At 41.9% G+C, this 15,621-nt stretch overlaps 3 protein-coding genes across 7 annotated transcripts in view; 1 reads left to right on the forward strand and 2 right to left on the reverse strand.

Annotated features, from left to right (window-relative positions):
- Positions 1–3,777: 3,777 nt before the first annotated feature.
- On the reverse strand, positions 3,778–12,828 carry LOC125882895 (UDP-glucuronosyltransferase 2B17-like). 2 transcript variants are annotated; one of them, XM_049566858.1, is made up of 2 exons: positions 12,753–12,828; positions 3,778–6,738 (listed from the first exon to the last, which is right to left on the reverse strand). In XM_049566858.1, the coding sequence occupies exon 2, from the start codon at positions 6,723–6,725 to the stop codon at positions 5,142–5,144; it is 1,584 nt and encodes a 527-aa protein (XP_049422815.1). In that variant the 5' UTR covers positions 6,726–6,738; positions 12,753–12,828; the 3' UTR covers positions 3,778–5,141. The 2 variants fall into 2 exon arrangements, with proteins under 2 accessions (XP_049422815.1, XP_049422814.1); XM_049566857.1 differs by lacking the exon at positions 12,753–12,828 and adding an exon at positions 8,320–8,405.
- Positions 10,297–12,834, reverse strand: meig1 (meiosis/spermiogenesis associated 1). 2 transcript variants are annotated; one of them, XM_049566929.1, is made up of 4 exons: positions 12,753–12,834; positions 12,328–12,452; positions 11,439–11,657; positions 10,297–10,908 (listed from the first exon to the last, which is right to left on the reverse strand). In XM_049566929.1, exons 3-4 carry the CDS (start codon positions 11,583–11,585, stop codon positions 10,780–10,782), a joined length of 276 nt encoding a protein of 91 aa, XP_049422886.1. In that variant the 5' UTR covers positions 11,586–11,657; positions 12,328–12,452; positions 12,753–12,834; the 3' UTR covers positions 10,297–10,779. The 2 variants fall into 2 exon arrangements, with proteins under 2 accessions (XP_049422886.1, XP_049422885.1); XM_049566928.1 differs by having other exon boundaries at positions 12,328–12,426; positions 12,753–12,800.
- A 110-nt stretch (positions 12,835–12,944) lies between these two features.
- The window catches only part of dclre1c (DNA cross-link repair 1C, PSO2 homolog (S. cerevisiae)), a 126,997-nt gene continuing 124,320 nt past the window's right edge, over positions 12,945–15,621 (forward strand). The window contains exons 1-5 of one of the 3 annotated variants that reach the window (XM_049566835.1): positions 12,945–13,335; positions 13,463–13,514; positions 14,243–14,327; positions 15,343–15,402; positions 15,531–15,586. In XM_049566835.1, coding sequence (XP_049422792.1) covers positions 13,227–13,335; positions 13,463–13,514; positions 14,243–14,327; positions 15,343–15,402; positions 15,531–15,586 — 362 coding nt within the window. In that variant the 5' untranslated portion in view covers positions 12,945–13,226. Of the gene's footprint in view, positions 13,336–13,462; positions 13,515–14,242; positions 14,328–15,342; positions 15,403–15,530; positions 15,587–15,621 lie in introns of those variants that run through there. The other 2 variants (XM_049566834.1, XM_049566836.1) reach the window with 2 other exon arrangements.

Below are 15,621 nucleotides of genomic sequence, written 5' to 3' on the forward strand. Positions count from 1 at the left end.
GACACTTAGCCGAAAACACCCATTTTAAGGTGTTATTAAAACACAGCAAACACAAAAAGACGACAACATTAAAGCTACCTTCACTCCTGTTAGCTAACTTGAGCTTTGCCCGATACAAGGCCAACTGTAAAGCAGGTTGCTAACGAAGCTAAGCTAACAAACCACAACTGTGGAGAAGCGTCGACAGATTTATACAAAAGCTGATGAACAAGGTGATAATGTGGTGTTTGTGTCGTGTGTTTTTAGCCGCACACTTGCCTCACAGCCTCCGTGTTGACTCCGCTGGAAACATAACTTCACAAAACAGGGTCGAGTATGAATTAAAGGGAATAAGCCCGGTAGCTTCAGTTCAAGCTGTTAAAGGCGAGGTCCGTTACTGTTGAGCCGACACGACCGGTGTGGCTGGTCCACTGACGCACACGGGCCAAAGCTCATTCAGAAAACAGGCCATTTAACAGTGGATGCTAATATGCTAATGTTTTATGACTCACTGAGGACTCATCTCTCCTGTTGTACTACATCACAGGGGCGTTTCTAGGATTTAAGGACATGGGGGCCTGGCCCAGACATCTGTAGGGGGGTCCAGGGGGATCATTCACCTTTCCCCGCCAGGGTATTACTTTTAAGTTGCCAGCCACCGCCAGCACTTTTGATCACTAATCTTTCAAGACCCAGAGAATAAAAGACAATGCTTGTAAGACAGCCATTTTCAAGAACAAAATCAATTTCATGTTAACATGAATTATCATGTTTTTTTGTTTTTTTTTCTCATTTCCTTTTGTGGATTTGAATTGTGTAAACAATAATAAAAGTAAAGAAATAAATATTCAGTTTGACGTATAGCAGAACAATACTGCTGTCTCCCTCTACTCTGTGGTCGTCTTGTCCGTGTGTCACTGTCGCCATCATGGAGATCCCGTTTCATCTAAATCGTATTCAGAATATTAATCAAAACAAAAATCAGACTCCATCATCATCTCCAGGCTTGTGCAACCGTAAACTTTTCCATCTGCGCCGGCATTTTCACACAGTTTACAAGCTGCTGCTGTTTTTTACGGTTTCCAGCTGATCTCCTTTGTTTTTGGACTTGGCAGTGCTGTTCTATTTCACAAGATGAGCAGCAGCGCCCCCTATCTTATAACACCGAAAACACAGATTGCCAGCATATCTCATCAATAGTGGGCACAGTGTTAATGAACAAGCTCTATTTTTGTGTGTTACAGTCTCCAAATAAGGCATTAAAGGACTTCAATCAGCGCTGGTAAAACATTTTTAACGTGAGGCTTTGACTGTGTCTCTATTGCTACAGAATCTTAGTATGTGTCCATTATGAGGAATTAAAGGACACACTGTGGCCTCTCGGGCTTGATGACATGGCCAAACCCAAGTATGAGGCTGAATGTAAACCAGTGGTTTTCAAAATTTTTGGGCCCAAGGCACACCACAGGGTAAGCCAAAATCTCAAGGCACACCTGTATTTATATCTGAGCACAACAGCTTTTATAGCGTGTGTTATCACTCCTATCACAACATAAGACATTAAAAATAATAAAGAATAAGACAGGTAGCTTTCGTGATACTGTCTACTTTCTCTTTTCTTTTGGTGGTAGGTCGTCTTCGCTGGTGCTTTGTTGTAATTTGCTCCATACAATAAAGCGATCAGTGGTCCCACTCATGGCTTCCTCCTTTTAAATGTTATCATCCCTCACCCTGGCTGCCAATCAGGGGTTCTGGTATGTCACACACTTATAATTCCCACGTGCAAATGGCGACAAACAGGTTCCCCTCACAGGTTTTTCAAATTAAATTAAATCCCATTTTTTAGCTCGAGGTTGTGCCTTTATTAGGAAATGGGTGTGCACGACATACTGATACAGTCAATTAAAAATTAATTTATAACTTTGTGCACAGGCCCAGATGAATACTGCAATAATAATGTGTGGTTATCACAAAATCCCACGGCACGCCATTTGAGAACCACTGTATTAATAAACTGTGTGGACCTTGAACCAGTGACTGAGGAGAAATCTGGACCCAGTGGCTGCACCAGTTGGGAACCACTGATGTAAACCCACACTCAGCTGAGGAGTTGTAAAGACAGTTAGGACAGTTTTGTTCTGCTAAAAGTGCAGTGCAGTGTCGGAGCACATTTGGCACCCTATAGGCAAGCTTATCCCCCCTTCGGGTGACGCCCCAGACAGCTGCTCATGTCACATATAAGAAGATTCATCACTGGCAGTACAAGAGTAAGAGTGCATTAAATAATCAAAGTTCTGTTTTTGGTGTTTTTAAAACACACCAAAATGGTTTGTACCTACCAACTGCTATTTTTTAGGAATAACAACAACATGACATTCATTAAAACAAAAAAGATCGAGCTCTGGACGGAGGAGTAGTGGTGGCTGATGAGGTGGGTATACCCCATATACCTGCATGTAGCCTCCACTACACCTCTGGTTCTAGTGTACTTTTTTCAGGGACAAACACAGTAGCTTTATAAACTCGCACAAGCATATTAAATCATAATCAGTGTTTTAGTTTTCTACAGCTTCTAAGAATAAAAAACACATGCCATACATTGAGAGAAAAGCTCAAGCTTGAGTTAGTTGTAGTCAGTATTCTCTGGTTGTACGTTCAATGAGAATAAAACTAATATAGACTGTAACCCACATTATGCTATGTGATTTAATTGCCACCCAATTTTTAAGAATTAGAAGTGGCCTGACATAATCCAAAAAGAATGAATATAATGTAAATATAATCTAATTTTGAATTACTCACCTGCGTTGCTGTCTCAGAGCTGCCTGTGGTGCAGCGTTCACATCAGTTTGTCGTATATATCTCTATGCAGCACAGCAGGGTCAACTTTCTGTCTAATTACAAGTTATTAAAGCTTAAATCTCTCATTCCACAAGCAGTGAAGTAAAGCGCTATGTTCTTGATCTAGAGGGGGAAAAAACTCCAGTGGGGTCCTTGCGTAATCCCACCCCTCATGTTACCATCACATGAGGAAAGTGTGACGGGCCCAGCATTTAATCCCAGCGAAAGAAACACTTGAGTCACATTTTTAAACAGGTCATGAATGTTACAGTGAGTGGGCATGAAATCACTCCTTATTAAACCCTTAATGTAGGGGGGGGAAAGTTTGGTTGCTGCAATGATGTAATTAAAACTGAAGTATTACTGAACTCTTGAAAGTGATCTCATTAAACCCTGTTCAGTGCTACATGACACAACCTCAGGCAAACATGACTTATTTAAGTTCAGCTCAACTGCAACTACAGAGTAAATATGAATAATAAAAAATCTAACTTTAGGAACAACATTTTGCTGCAACAAACTTCAGTAAGATCTACAGAGTAAATTGTCATGACTTCTCTCTCATGTTGCAGACAAGTGGAGCGGGCGGATCCATCCTCCACCTGGCTTATCTGACTCCCCATGTGGGTCAGACGTTCCCCCATTTTCTCCACAGATTGCTCAGGGAGATCATAGCCGATGTCTCTGCCGTCAGCTTCTCGTTATTCTCCCGTCTGAACGTTTTGAGCTCGCACAGAATTGCTGCACTCAAATTGTCGTCGTCTTCCAGTCCCGGCTCTAAGCTGACATTAGCGCTAGCATTAGCCTCTCCGAGTTTGTTGGAAGAAGTTCAGTTTTATATCTTTGCTTTTCCCTGTCGGAAGACTTTTGTTTTTTCTTTCAGATTTTGGCATTTGACATTCTGGCATTAAAAATCAGCCTTATGCCACTCTTGACTCGATAATTTTTGGGCAGGAAGGTGGAATTGGGTTTGGGCAGGTCACCGCTTCACTGATGTGCAGTCGCCATGTCAGTTGCCAGGACTGGAAGCCTACAGCCAACTCTCTTTTGGTAAATATTTTATTGTCCCACATTAACAAGGTGATGAAAACATAATTTTTCCACCTCAGAAGCACAACGAAGGTACAACCATTTCTGAATGAATAAGATGCAGAGGAACTGATTCATGCCTTTATTTCAAGCCGACTTGCTCACTCAGAACTCTGCAGCTCAGCTATGAACCAGAAGCAAGAGGAGAGAGCACATCAGGCCAGTCTGAGCTGCTCTGCACTGACTTCCTGTTACAATTAGAATTGATTTTAAGCTCCTCCTTGTATACAAAGCCCTACATGGGCTGGGACTGAGCTACAATGCTAACTTCGTTGTTAACTATTTGCCTCTAAGAACACTGTTATCATCTGCTGCTGGTTTATTGGAAGTTCTCAGAAACAGCCAGAAGAAGATCAGGGAAGCAGCCTTTGCCAGTGACGCCCCAAAGCTACGGAGCACACTACCTATTGATATCAGGGAAGCTAGCTCGCTAAATATTTTTAAAAGAAAGCTAAAAACATATCTGTTCACTTTAGCCTTTTACTAGCTCTGACGTCCCGATACAGGTCTGAAACTCTTTTTACGCTTCACGCTGCTGCAACTCTTTAAATCTTACTTGATTTTATGCTGCATTTATTGTATGTAAGTAAAGTTTATTTTTATTATTGAAACAGATTTTGTGCTTTATGCATAGGAGGTATCGGCCGTAGATATGTTTGCCGTCTCTCAAATATGATGGGACTAGATTGGCACTTGGCTTGTGGTGCTCAAAGTTCCAGAAAAAACACAAACTCAACATCAATGTCTCTTTCCAGAAATCATGACTTGGTTAACTCAAGATAATCCAAAGACGTTGTTGTGAGCAGTTTCATGTAGGAACTATTTTCTTTCTACAGAACTACGGCCATCACCTGTATCACCATGCATCCTCTTTGGCTGGCCTGTTGTGTGAGCTAACTCTGTGGTGCTAGTTAAGCTAGCAGTAGACGCAAAGTTCCTTCTCCTTTTCTTTTAATACATATCCTTCTCAAAAACCCTCTTCTGTTTGTCATATTGTAAGTGCAGGGTTTTTATGAAATCCATCGCTGCTGTGGCTCCTGAACTTGCTCTTGTTTCATTCGGCACCAATTTAGTCAAATTATCTCAAAACGTTACTCATAGCAGATGATATCTCACACATTAGTCTTTTCATTTCCATTTTCATTCTTCCTTTTCTGCTGGTGTTAGACAAAAACTCACCTTCTCAATAAAAAACACAACAGAAGCACCTACAAGCAACTTAAGTATCTGTGTTAGTCCCGTTTTTCTTTCATCCAACCAAAGACTTTACAACACAAACATTTCACTGTCAAAATACAAATCAGTAACAGCACCACACTCGACACTAGCAACAGCGCGATCACATCAATGGAGTGGTACTGAATCCAAGACATCTTGTAAGAGTTGGTCTTTAAGTGAGCAGCTCCCTTGTGTCTCATGACAAACTCGATCCAGAACATGGCTCGGTCCAGAGGCTTCATGGGCTGGTCTCTGTGCAGCCTGGAGAGCTTCTGCATATTCTCCCTGTAGGACGGCTCATAAAGCACTGCCTTCAGCGCCTCCAGGAAGTTGTCTTTGTTCAGCGTGCCAATGTCCATCACTTTGGCAACACCCCTCACTCTCATCCTGAACAGGTTATCATCCTGGTCAAACATCAGAGGAAGGCCAACGATGGGAACTCCGTGGTAGATGGCCTCTTGAACACCATTGGTGCCTCCGTGGGCCACAAACACTCTGGTCTTCGGGTGTCCTAGGAGGTCATTTTGGGGCAGCCAGTCCAGCAGTAGGGTGTTGTTGCCCAGGGTGGACGGTCTCTTCCCAGCATGCTTCCAGATGACCCTCTGAGGTAACTGGGCAAAAGCAGCAGCCACATGTTCTGCTATATCCTCAGGAAGACTCCCCACCAAGGTCCCCAAGCTCATAATAATGACTCCATGGTCTGCAGAGCTCTGGACAAAGTCCTCCAGATGCTGAGGAAGCGGCTTAGAGGGTTTACACTGAAAGCCGCTCATGTAGACAACGTTGGGCATGGTGGGACGAGGGAACTCAAAGGTGAAGTCAGTTCTCATCAACCAAATATCTGCTGCCTGAACGAGGTCATTATAGTGGACATCAGGACCAAAATGACGGTGGACAAATGGTGTGTAGAGAGACTCATGCACTTTTGCCTGGTTTGTAAGTACAAATAAGGCTAAGACAACATTTTTTACCCTTTGCCAAAAAGTCATTTTATCAGTCAGTTCAGCGCCTGGTATGGGAACATATGAGAGGGGAGAGGGGGCAATTGTGCCATGTCCCTCTGCCATGATTGTCCATCGTACATTAAAGACCAAAGGTACACCCAACCGATGAGCCAGAAGAACCCCTCCACCGAAGCAGGGGTCAGTCAGAACAACATCGTACTTGGCCTCCTGCAAGGACTGCATCAGTTTAACATCCTCAAATATCTCTTCCATTAGATCAACCATAGCTTTGTGAGCATCATACAACATTTTCATAGTCTCCTCTCCAGCTTTGAAAAATGCAGTAGTTGAAATGTGAAAGTCCCGTCGGTATTGTAGCATTCTTGTCATGAAATGATCAAAGAAGCTCGCATCATGTTCAGTAACATCACCAAGGTCGATTGACTGGTAGAGATGGGACTCTGCTTTGATGAACCAGCTGTTTCTGGGCCGGATCACTGTGATCTCGTGACCTCTAGAGTGCAGCTCCTGGATGAGGACCTTCATGTTGACCCAGTGGCTCCCATCCACAGGGACAACCAGGACTTTCCCTCCATCAGCACTGGGAAGAGAGCAGAGCAGTGCAGCCAGTGCCACCAGTCTCAACTGGATCATCTTTCAGGTGAAGCTGAAATCACAAAAACAACGATGAGGTACAATGGTGACGAGAGATGGTAACAATTAATCAACAATCGATTAATTGGTTCAGAATTTGCTCGAGCGTGTAAAATTTCATAAACAATGTAGTCTTCTATTAGACTCTTGCTGTCAGTAGAATGGTGTATTTTCAAAGCATTTTCCAATGACTAACATTTGCAACCAGTGGGCACAATGTAACTATTTTACGACAAGGCAGCCATCTTGGGGTCAGAAGAAAAGCGCAGAGTTGGCATTGGAAAATGAAGCGGGCAGTATGTGGGACCATTTTGAGCTGAAAGAAGAAAATGCCACCTGCAAACACTGTGATTTTGTGTTCAAACATTATACAGCGACAACAACATTACCTCTACCATTTAAATGATATTCATTCAGGTGCAATGACTCGATCCTCACATCGTCTCAGCAACAGCAACCCACCATTACCTCAGTGTTTGCATGGAAGAGCTGCAGTCTGGTGCTGTAGCCCCATGCCAAGAAGCTGGACATGGCACTCAGCACTCAAGTCAGCAGAACCATCAAGGCTCCACCACTACACTGAAGACCCCACAGATGTTCCCGGCCAGCACCTGCACCGAAAGCAATGGAGGACCCTTAACCACCTGAGGACAGGCGTACGACGCTTTGGGGCAGCAATGCGAAAATGGGGTCTTGTGGAAAGTGCCCACTGTGAATGCAGCGATCCACTACAAACTGGAGCATGTAATAACCAGCAGCCCCAATCACCGGCCACTGAATGGTGACCGTGGTCTAACTGACTCGGTCGATGAACAACCCATACTGATGCTGAACAGTATGGTGGACAGCCAAGGATTTCGGGAGATGATGCACCTGCTTGAACCAGCATACAATATTCCATCCCGAGGCACAATTACCTCACGCATTGAGACCACGCACAAGGAGATGGCTAGACTGCCTTAAAGGGAAATTTTGGTTTATTTCAACCTGTCTCCTATCGTCCTAAACTTGTTTCATGTGACTAGTGACATAAAAATAATAGTTAGCATGTTAGCTGTTAGCCTAGATACAGCCGGGGCGCATAGTAGCGTCAGACCTATTAAAACGTAAGTGAACGGGCAACCTTCAAGTGCAAAGTTAGTCCACTAAACAAGCTTTTTTTCCACAAAGACCGCCTCATATCGTTAGGATAAATGTCAGAGAACATATAGAAAACGTCATGTAAACGTGTTGTCTTACCTTACCGACTATTTATAAGAGTCACTATAAATGTAAGCAGCTAGGTAAGATGACGTGTGCAGTCTGAGTGCTGTAAATCGCTTCGCCCTGGAAGCGACCTGGGGCGGACCCGGACACAGTTTCCTAAAGATATGGATATACACTATATAGAAATAGCTTATCTTCACACTGATGGTCTCATTTGCTGTTGTAGGTCACGCACAGACATCAGCAGAAACGAGAGACTTCTGCATATCCAATTAAAAGTTCCTTGTAGCGGCTTTAAATTAGTGTTTTTGTTAAAGACTAGAACTAAATCTTAAATAGCTGCCAAAATTAATGGTGATTCAATGACAATAATTCATGTTGTACTTACAGTTGAAAGGTGTTGATTCACAGTCTGTCCAGATTTGGTCTCAGAGCAAGCAGCAGATCTGCACTTACAACTGTGACGACCAAGCCTTACACAGTCTCTTGTGTAATATGTCGGTCAAAGGCAAAGTTCACACAGTCAGCTAGAGGTCATTTTATGTGAATGGACTACAACAGTGACATTTCAGGATGTTTATAGATTGAAATGACCAAATACAGGCGTGTCAGACTCAGAAGAGTATTTCCTGACTGTTGTGAGAGGCATGCTGCCAGGACGGAGAAGCTGCACGAATTCAAGAACTCAAAGACGTTATTGTTTTCACCTCTTACTCCTTTCTTGGACTTAGATCCTAATCGTGTTACACAACCGGAAGATTTATTATAATTGATGCTTTACGTAATTATATGCTTTCTCGCAATGTTTCGTCATAGCTATTGTCTCTAAATTAGTATCATGTAAACTCAAGGAAGGGTAACTGTCAGTCTAGATTAATAAAATAAAAGTATTTTCAGGATTTTCTTTTCTTTTGTGTCCCTCTGGGTTTGACATAAAAGCTGAAAGCCCAACTTATTAGTAATAAGAAATCTTTCATAGTTTGAGGCTGAAGACATTCTCATTTATCTTTACTGTTCCTCATCATCCTCATCTGTCATTGTCATATTTATAAATTCTAAATATTGTAAAGACATGGACATAACATGTATCCATCCATCCATTTTCATCTGCTTGTCTGAGTCCAGATCGCAGGGGCAGCAGGCCAAGCAAAGCACCCCAGACGTTCCTCCTCGCAGCAACGCTTTCCAGCTCCTCCTGGGGGACCTCAAGATGTTCCCAGGCCAGATGAGATATGTAATCCCTCCAGCGTGTTCTGGGTCTGCGCCGGGGCCTCCTACCAGTGGGACGTGCCCAGAACACCTCTAACGGGAGGCGCCCAGGAGGATCCTGATCAGATGCCTGAACCACCTCAACTGACACTCTTTGAGGCAAAGGAGCAGCGGCTCTACTCTGAGCTCCCTCCAGGTGTACGAGCTCCTCACCCTATCTCTAAGGCTGAGCCCAGACACCCCACGGAGGAAACTCACTTCGGCTGCTTGTATCCACGATCTCATTCTTTCGGTCACTACCCAGAGCTCATGACCATAGGTGAGGGTTGAGACATAGATGGACCAGTAAATCCAAAGCTTTGCCTTCTGGCTCAGCTCCCTCTTCACCATGACAGTCTGGTGCAGTGCCCGCATCACTGCAGAAGCTGCACCAAACCACCGATCCATCTCATGCTCCATTCTACCCTCACTCATGAACAAGACCGGGCATACTTGAACTCCATCGCATGAGGCAGCAACTCTCTCCCAGCCAGAAGGATGCAATCCACTGTTACCGGCAGGGAACCATGACCTCAGATTTGGAGGTGCTGACTCTCATCCCGACCACTTCACACTCTGCTGCAAACCGCCCCAGTGCATGCTGGAGTTTTAAAATAAAAAACCTGATGAATGATGATTTTACATTTATTAAGTGAACCTTTTGTCACAACTCACTCATGTCTCTACTTCTGCTTTATTTCACGTTAGTTTTGCTTTTGTTATCTTTTTCTGTTTGGCACTGATTTTGTTTTTTTTCCGCAGTGCTTCATCTGTACGCGTAGGATTTTGTTGGATATAAAAGGTTGTTAAAAAATAAATAAAAAAAAAAAAAAAAGGACTTCCAGTCAGCATCCTCTGTAACCGCCAGCGAGCACCTGCATTGGCCACAACAGTGAGTAATAAGCCATGTTCACACTATAAACAATCCGTTGCTGTTGTTTTTTTGCCCAAATACAAACTTAAGATGACATTTAACCGAGGTGCTTTGTGGCAAGAGGCAGACACACAAGCCTGTGATGTAAACTACGTTAGCGAGTGCTTGGGCAACACATCTGTTAATACACTGGCATGAATAAAATGATTAACACATGTAAAAAGTTACATACAGCAGCTTACCTTTAATATAGTGAAAAAAAGAAAATGTTTGGTAATTGCATGGATTTTATTAAAACTTAAATATTACTTAACCCATAACATTGATCTCAATCAATCAATCATGACTGATTTGATTTATCTAGTTCAGTACAACCGCAACCACAGAACAAATATAATGAATTAAAAAACGTCTAATTTATAGGGTTAACCTTGATACTTGGTGCAACAAACTTCAGTCAGATTTACACAGTTATGAGTATGTACACTTTTAGATAAATTATTCCTTTAACAAAACCACACAGTGGAATAATCATGTTCACTGTGGGAAAAAACATTCTCCGGTCCCAAAGAAACAATCACACACTGGGTGTCTCCACAGCAGCTCTCGTGTGCAGTGTACAATCATCTAATTAAATACAGAGAGGTCACTTCCTTTAAAGGGCATGTATCTGTGTCTGTAGTGCCTGTCGACAGGCTGCCGTTAAGGGGTGGAGTCCAGAACACTTTAATATGTATAGACTTTGACTTTGTGGACATCACGGTCCTCACATTCCCTTTTCCTGCTGTAGTAATAAAATGTGTTGTCTCGACGTTGGAGTTTCTTCACAAAGCCAGTCTCTGGCCATTTGTCAACCTGAGACAGAAACAGAAAAAGACAAAGGGACGACATTTATAAACGACTTAGAAATGGATCTTCTGTGGACTTTGAATCTAAATCTGAGATAATTTGGTTGCTTTGCCAATTTTGTTTTTGTTTTGTTGGTATTTTCTGTCGCTTTGCAGTTCCATTGCATCTCTTTGTGGTCTTTTTGTCTCTTCCCAGTGTGGGTGTTGATTTAATTAAAATTTTGCAGGTGAGAGCCCGACACTTCGGCCCCAAAGCCTCTGTTCAGTAATTCATTTATTCATGTATGTGAAGCACTACTGTCAACCTTTACACTCTGTTTTAAAAAGGACACACTATCATAAACAATAAACACAGCAGTTTTTTTATCCACCAATAAAACAGATATGTTTTGTTGCTGGTGTATGCATGTATCAGCAGTCTGTCAGTACACTGTCTTTAAACGGCTTAAACTCAAATCCTCCATACACAGTCAGTGTCACTCCCAGGTGTATGTTTTAAATCTTCACTGCAATACACATTCAGATCACAATATTTACCAAGGCCCCTTGTTTGACTTGTATGTACTCCATTTCATCTCTGTAGCCGGCCTGCTGGAATCTGAACAGGTTTTCCACCTCTGCCGTCCATCCTTTGGCTCTACTCATGGACTTTGGTTTGGAGTTGTTTTCAGTAGCACAGAACATGGTGGCAATGTTGAGAGATGTCACAGAAATGCAGTTTCCTAAATTCCTGGACAGCAGACTGGTGTTGGATGACTAACAAGACATGATAAGAAAAGGGAGTATATTTAGGACTCATCAGTTGGCTTTACTAAACATGAAGCTGGAGCAGGAATGAGGTTCAAAATAAGCTTATTGTCATAACACATAAAACAAACGTGTTTTTACTGTGCAAGCTATAGCAGGGATTCAGATTTAACCAGGCTACGTAAACATTTTGCTCCATTCTTGCTTTTCTTAAACATGAGCAAGGACACTAATTAGAGCAACAATGTGTATGAGTTTTAATCTATGCTAGAGAAGTTCTGGGAAATTCGGCAAGCAAATGATCCACCAAACATCACCGATAAACTGTCCTCTGTTGTTTAGATGAAGCTGATATTGGCAAAGGTAGAACTGCCAGTCACATAACATGGCAATTTACAAAAACAAGTGCTGCTTTATGTATTACAAAAATATGCCGAACTGAAGAATCGACTTTAAAAATTGTAGCGAACCTAAAAGAAAATCCTACTGTGTTAGAATATATCATTATAAGAAGCGATACTTTAAAATGCAATATTCTTGAATTGAGTTCTATGCGTTTCGGGCTTCACAAGTCTTCTTACAGCGTCGACAGAGAATATCTCACAGCCTTATTTAGTAATTTATGCAAATGTTCCATCTTAATTTTTTATGATTAAAGGATGATTAACAGTTTACCTACATTGCTTTTTAAAGTGGTTTCTTCCCAGACGGCAGTAAGCAAACGGTCGTGGTTTTACAGCTTCTCTTTGGTTGCCTGGTTACTGTGGACTTTCTTCTTCTGTGTTGGAGGACAGGAGCCAAGAGCTTCCGGTAGATGGCACCAAAACATGATAATTTACAAAAACAAGTGCTGCTTTGTGTATTACAATATATGCCGAACTGAAGAATCGGCGTTAAAAATTGTAGACGACCTAAAAGAGAAATCCTACTTCTCGGTATTTTTCATTCTAACAAGTAATACTTTAAAATACAACAATCTTGAAATGAGTTTTTTTTTTTTTTATAACGTCAATGGAGAAGATCTCACAGTCTTATATACTCATTTATATACGTATTACAAATGTAGTTTTGTTATAATAAAAATAGTATCAACAGTTTACTTACGTTAGTTTCTGAAATTGGTTTCTTCGCAAACATGAGTACAGCTTCTCCTTGGTTGCCTGGTTACCGTGAAGTTTCTTCTTCTGTGTTGGAGGACAGACGCCAAGAGCTTCCGGTAGATGGCGCCAAACGACAGAACAGAGCGATAGTAGCGAAACAAAAAAGAAACTCCGAGGCGGTGTTGTCGGCAGCATTAATCTGTGTTTGGAGAAAAAAGCAATTGTCGAGCAAAGCGTTTGAAAAACCCGTAAAAACGAGTTTCAGTTGAAGAAGAATACCGGAGAGTAACTTTACAGTAGGTGGCGGTAACGTCCATTAAGTGCACTTGAAACGCCATGAACAGAAACGTAGAAGAAGAGGAACTGAATTGGTGGGCGGGACAAACTAAGACCGGCGCTGTCAACAAAATATGTCCTCTCCGCTAGAAACGAAGTTTGATTAATTTTCCTCGACACCACAGAAAGGTTTGGCGTAAACATGAGTTCATTTGCAGGTCGAATGAAGGAGTATCCCACCGTGTCTTTGGACCGGTTCGACCGGGAGAACCTACATGCCCGGGCATATTTCCTCTCCCACTGTCACAAAGGTGAGCCTGGCAGCTAGCTAGCGCCACCAATCTCAGTATGTTTAACTGTAATTAATGACATTTAGCATTCACTGAAGCCTTTAACAAGAGGTTTAACTAATGTTCATCTGTTTTATTTTATTAACAGATCACATGAAGGGACTGAAAGGACCAATGCTGAAGAGGAAACTGCAGTTCAGGTGACATTTGCTTGACTCATGAAATATAAACCTTGTTTCTACAGCAGATATTTTAGCTTGTCATAGTAGGAACAGCACAGGTGTAGTTATTGACATTAGAAACGACTGCTGGCTCACGATGTAACTGAGTCAACGAAATGATTCTCGTGCTTTGAAATAATTTTTTATCTATGGGAAATAACACTTATGTCTATGGTTTCACCTGTGTTTTTCCTACTATGACAAGTATTTCTATTTTCTGATACTTTGTTCTGAACACTGTCAACATTTTAACACGAAACAGATGGAAACCATATTAAAAAACTATGGAAAAACACAGCTGGGGTCATGTGGTGTAATAATAATATTAATAATAATAACAACTGTATTTGTAGAGCACTTTTCGAGCTATACGTCCAACATGCTTTCCAAGGTGAAGATAATTCAAAATAAAAATGATATTAATAAAACAAAAGCATACATCTACACCTACATATACACCTTAACACATATATACCTGTAAGCTCGCATCAGACCTGCTGGCGCAATCATATTCCCTCCTCTGTGCAGTGAAATATTTATAATTTCTGGTAAAAGCAATGATGTCATGAGAGCTATAAACAGGCTTAAAAAACTAATAAGACATAACTGAACTCATACAACATAACTCATATAAACTTAGCTGAAAACTAAACAGAGGACTGAACACTTCTAATTAGCTGAATTACTGTTTTGTCTTTTGGTTCCAGTCGTACAGTCCGGCTTTACTGCTCCTTTGTGACCAAAGAACTTCTTCTGAACAATCCCAAGTACGCTTTCTGGGAGGAATACATTGTAAGTCCCATTTATTGTTGTCATTTTCAGTGTGTATGAAGAGTCAAACAAGAGTCGATGTAATGGATGTTTGTACACTGTTAAACATCATGTCTGTACACTGTGAGGTGGATTCCAGAAGTAACTAGGAGGTTTTAGTTCAGATGATTTTTCTGTGTGTCCGAGAGTAATTTTTGTCTAAGGGTGCTTTCACACTTGCCCTGTTTGGTTCGGTTCAGTTGAACTCAAGTTCGTTTCCCCCCTCAGTGCGGTTTGTTTGGGCAGGTGTGAACACAGCAATCACACTCAGGTGTGCACCAAAACAGCCGGACCGAGACCTTCTTGAAGAAGTGGTCTCAGTCCGGTTACAAACGAACTCTGGCGCGGTTCGTTTGTGGTGAGAAGGTGTTCCGACCTGGATGTGAAGCAACTGCAGTCACATGACACATTGTTTGGGTTAAACATAAGCATGTTACAGTCCTGGAGGATTATTAATGTGCACCTCCTCCTGTACTGCCTTAATATGCACATTCAGCACATCCAATGCATCAAAACATTGTTTTCTAGTTGGAGCCGCGCCTCGTTTTCAAACTGTATGCTTTGACTAAAATGAACAATGACAGCAATATAGTCCACGATGAGCAGCGCTAAAATCAACCTGCGTAGTTGTCCCTCCATTGTGACATTAGAAAGTGTCACATTTATCTTGCAAGTGTACTCTTCTTCAACGTTTGCTTTACTTCCTGGATTGTTCCCACATGGAAATTCTGACCAATCAAGAGCAGCTTTCTCACACAAGGCATTTGATCTGGTCCGCTTGTAAATGCTGCTGTGAGAACACAAACCAACTCTAGGCAATTATACAACTTTGGAACAACATGAGTCCCTGATTCAGACCAAAGGAGACCACTCTAGGTCTGAAAGCAGCCTATTGTTGCTTTGCACTCTGGTATTTTGGTGGAATGTGACATTTTCTCTCTTCTTCCTTAAATAATACTCAGTTTTTTCTTTCTCTCCTGTGAACGATCTGTTTGAGGTTCCCTTAGAGCTGGAGAGCCCAACTCAGATTTCCCTGGTTGACGAGGCATCTGGAGAGGTAAAAACTGAAGACTGATTGAATAGTCGGTCCAGTCACACATATGGATTTAGATCGTTAGTTGCATAATCGTAAATGTTCCTCTGATAGATTTTCTTCAACCATCTTTCTTGGTGTCTGTTTGACAGAAAGAAGAGGTCGTGGTCACGTTGCTTCCTGCAGGCCACTGTCCCGGCTCTGTTATGCAAGTCAAACCATTTTTATGTCTTTGTTTCTAAA

This window comes from Epinephelus fuscoguttatus, linkage group LG22, assembly GCF_011397635.1.
Source record: "Epinephelus fuscoguttatus linkage group LG22, E.fuscoguttatus.final_Chr_v1".
Taxonomy (NCBI): domain Eukaryota; kingdom Metazoa; phylum Chordata; class Actinopteri; order Perciformes; family Serranidae; genus Epinephelus; species Epinephelus fuscoguttatus.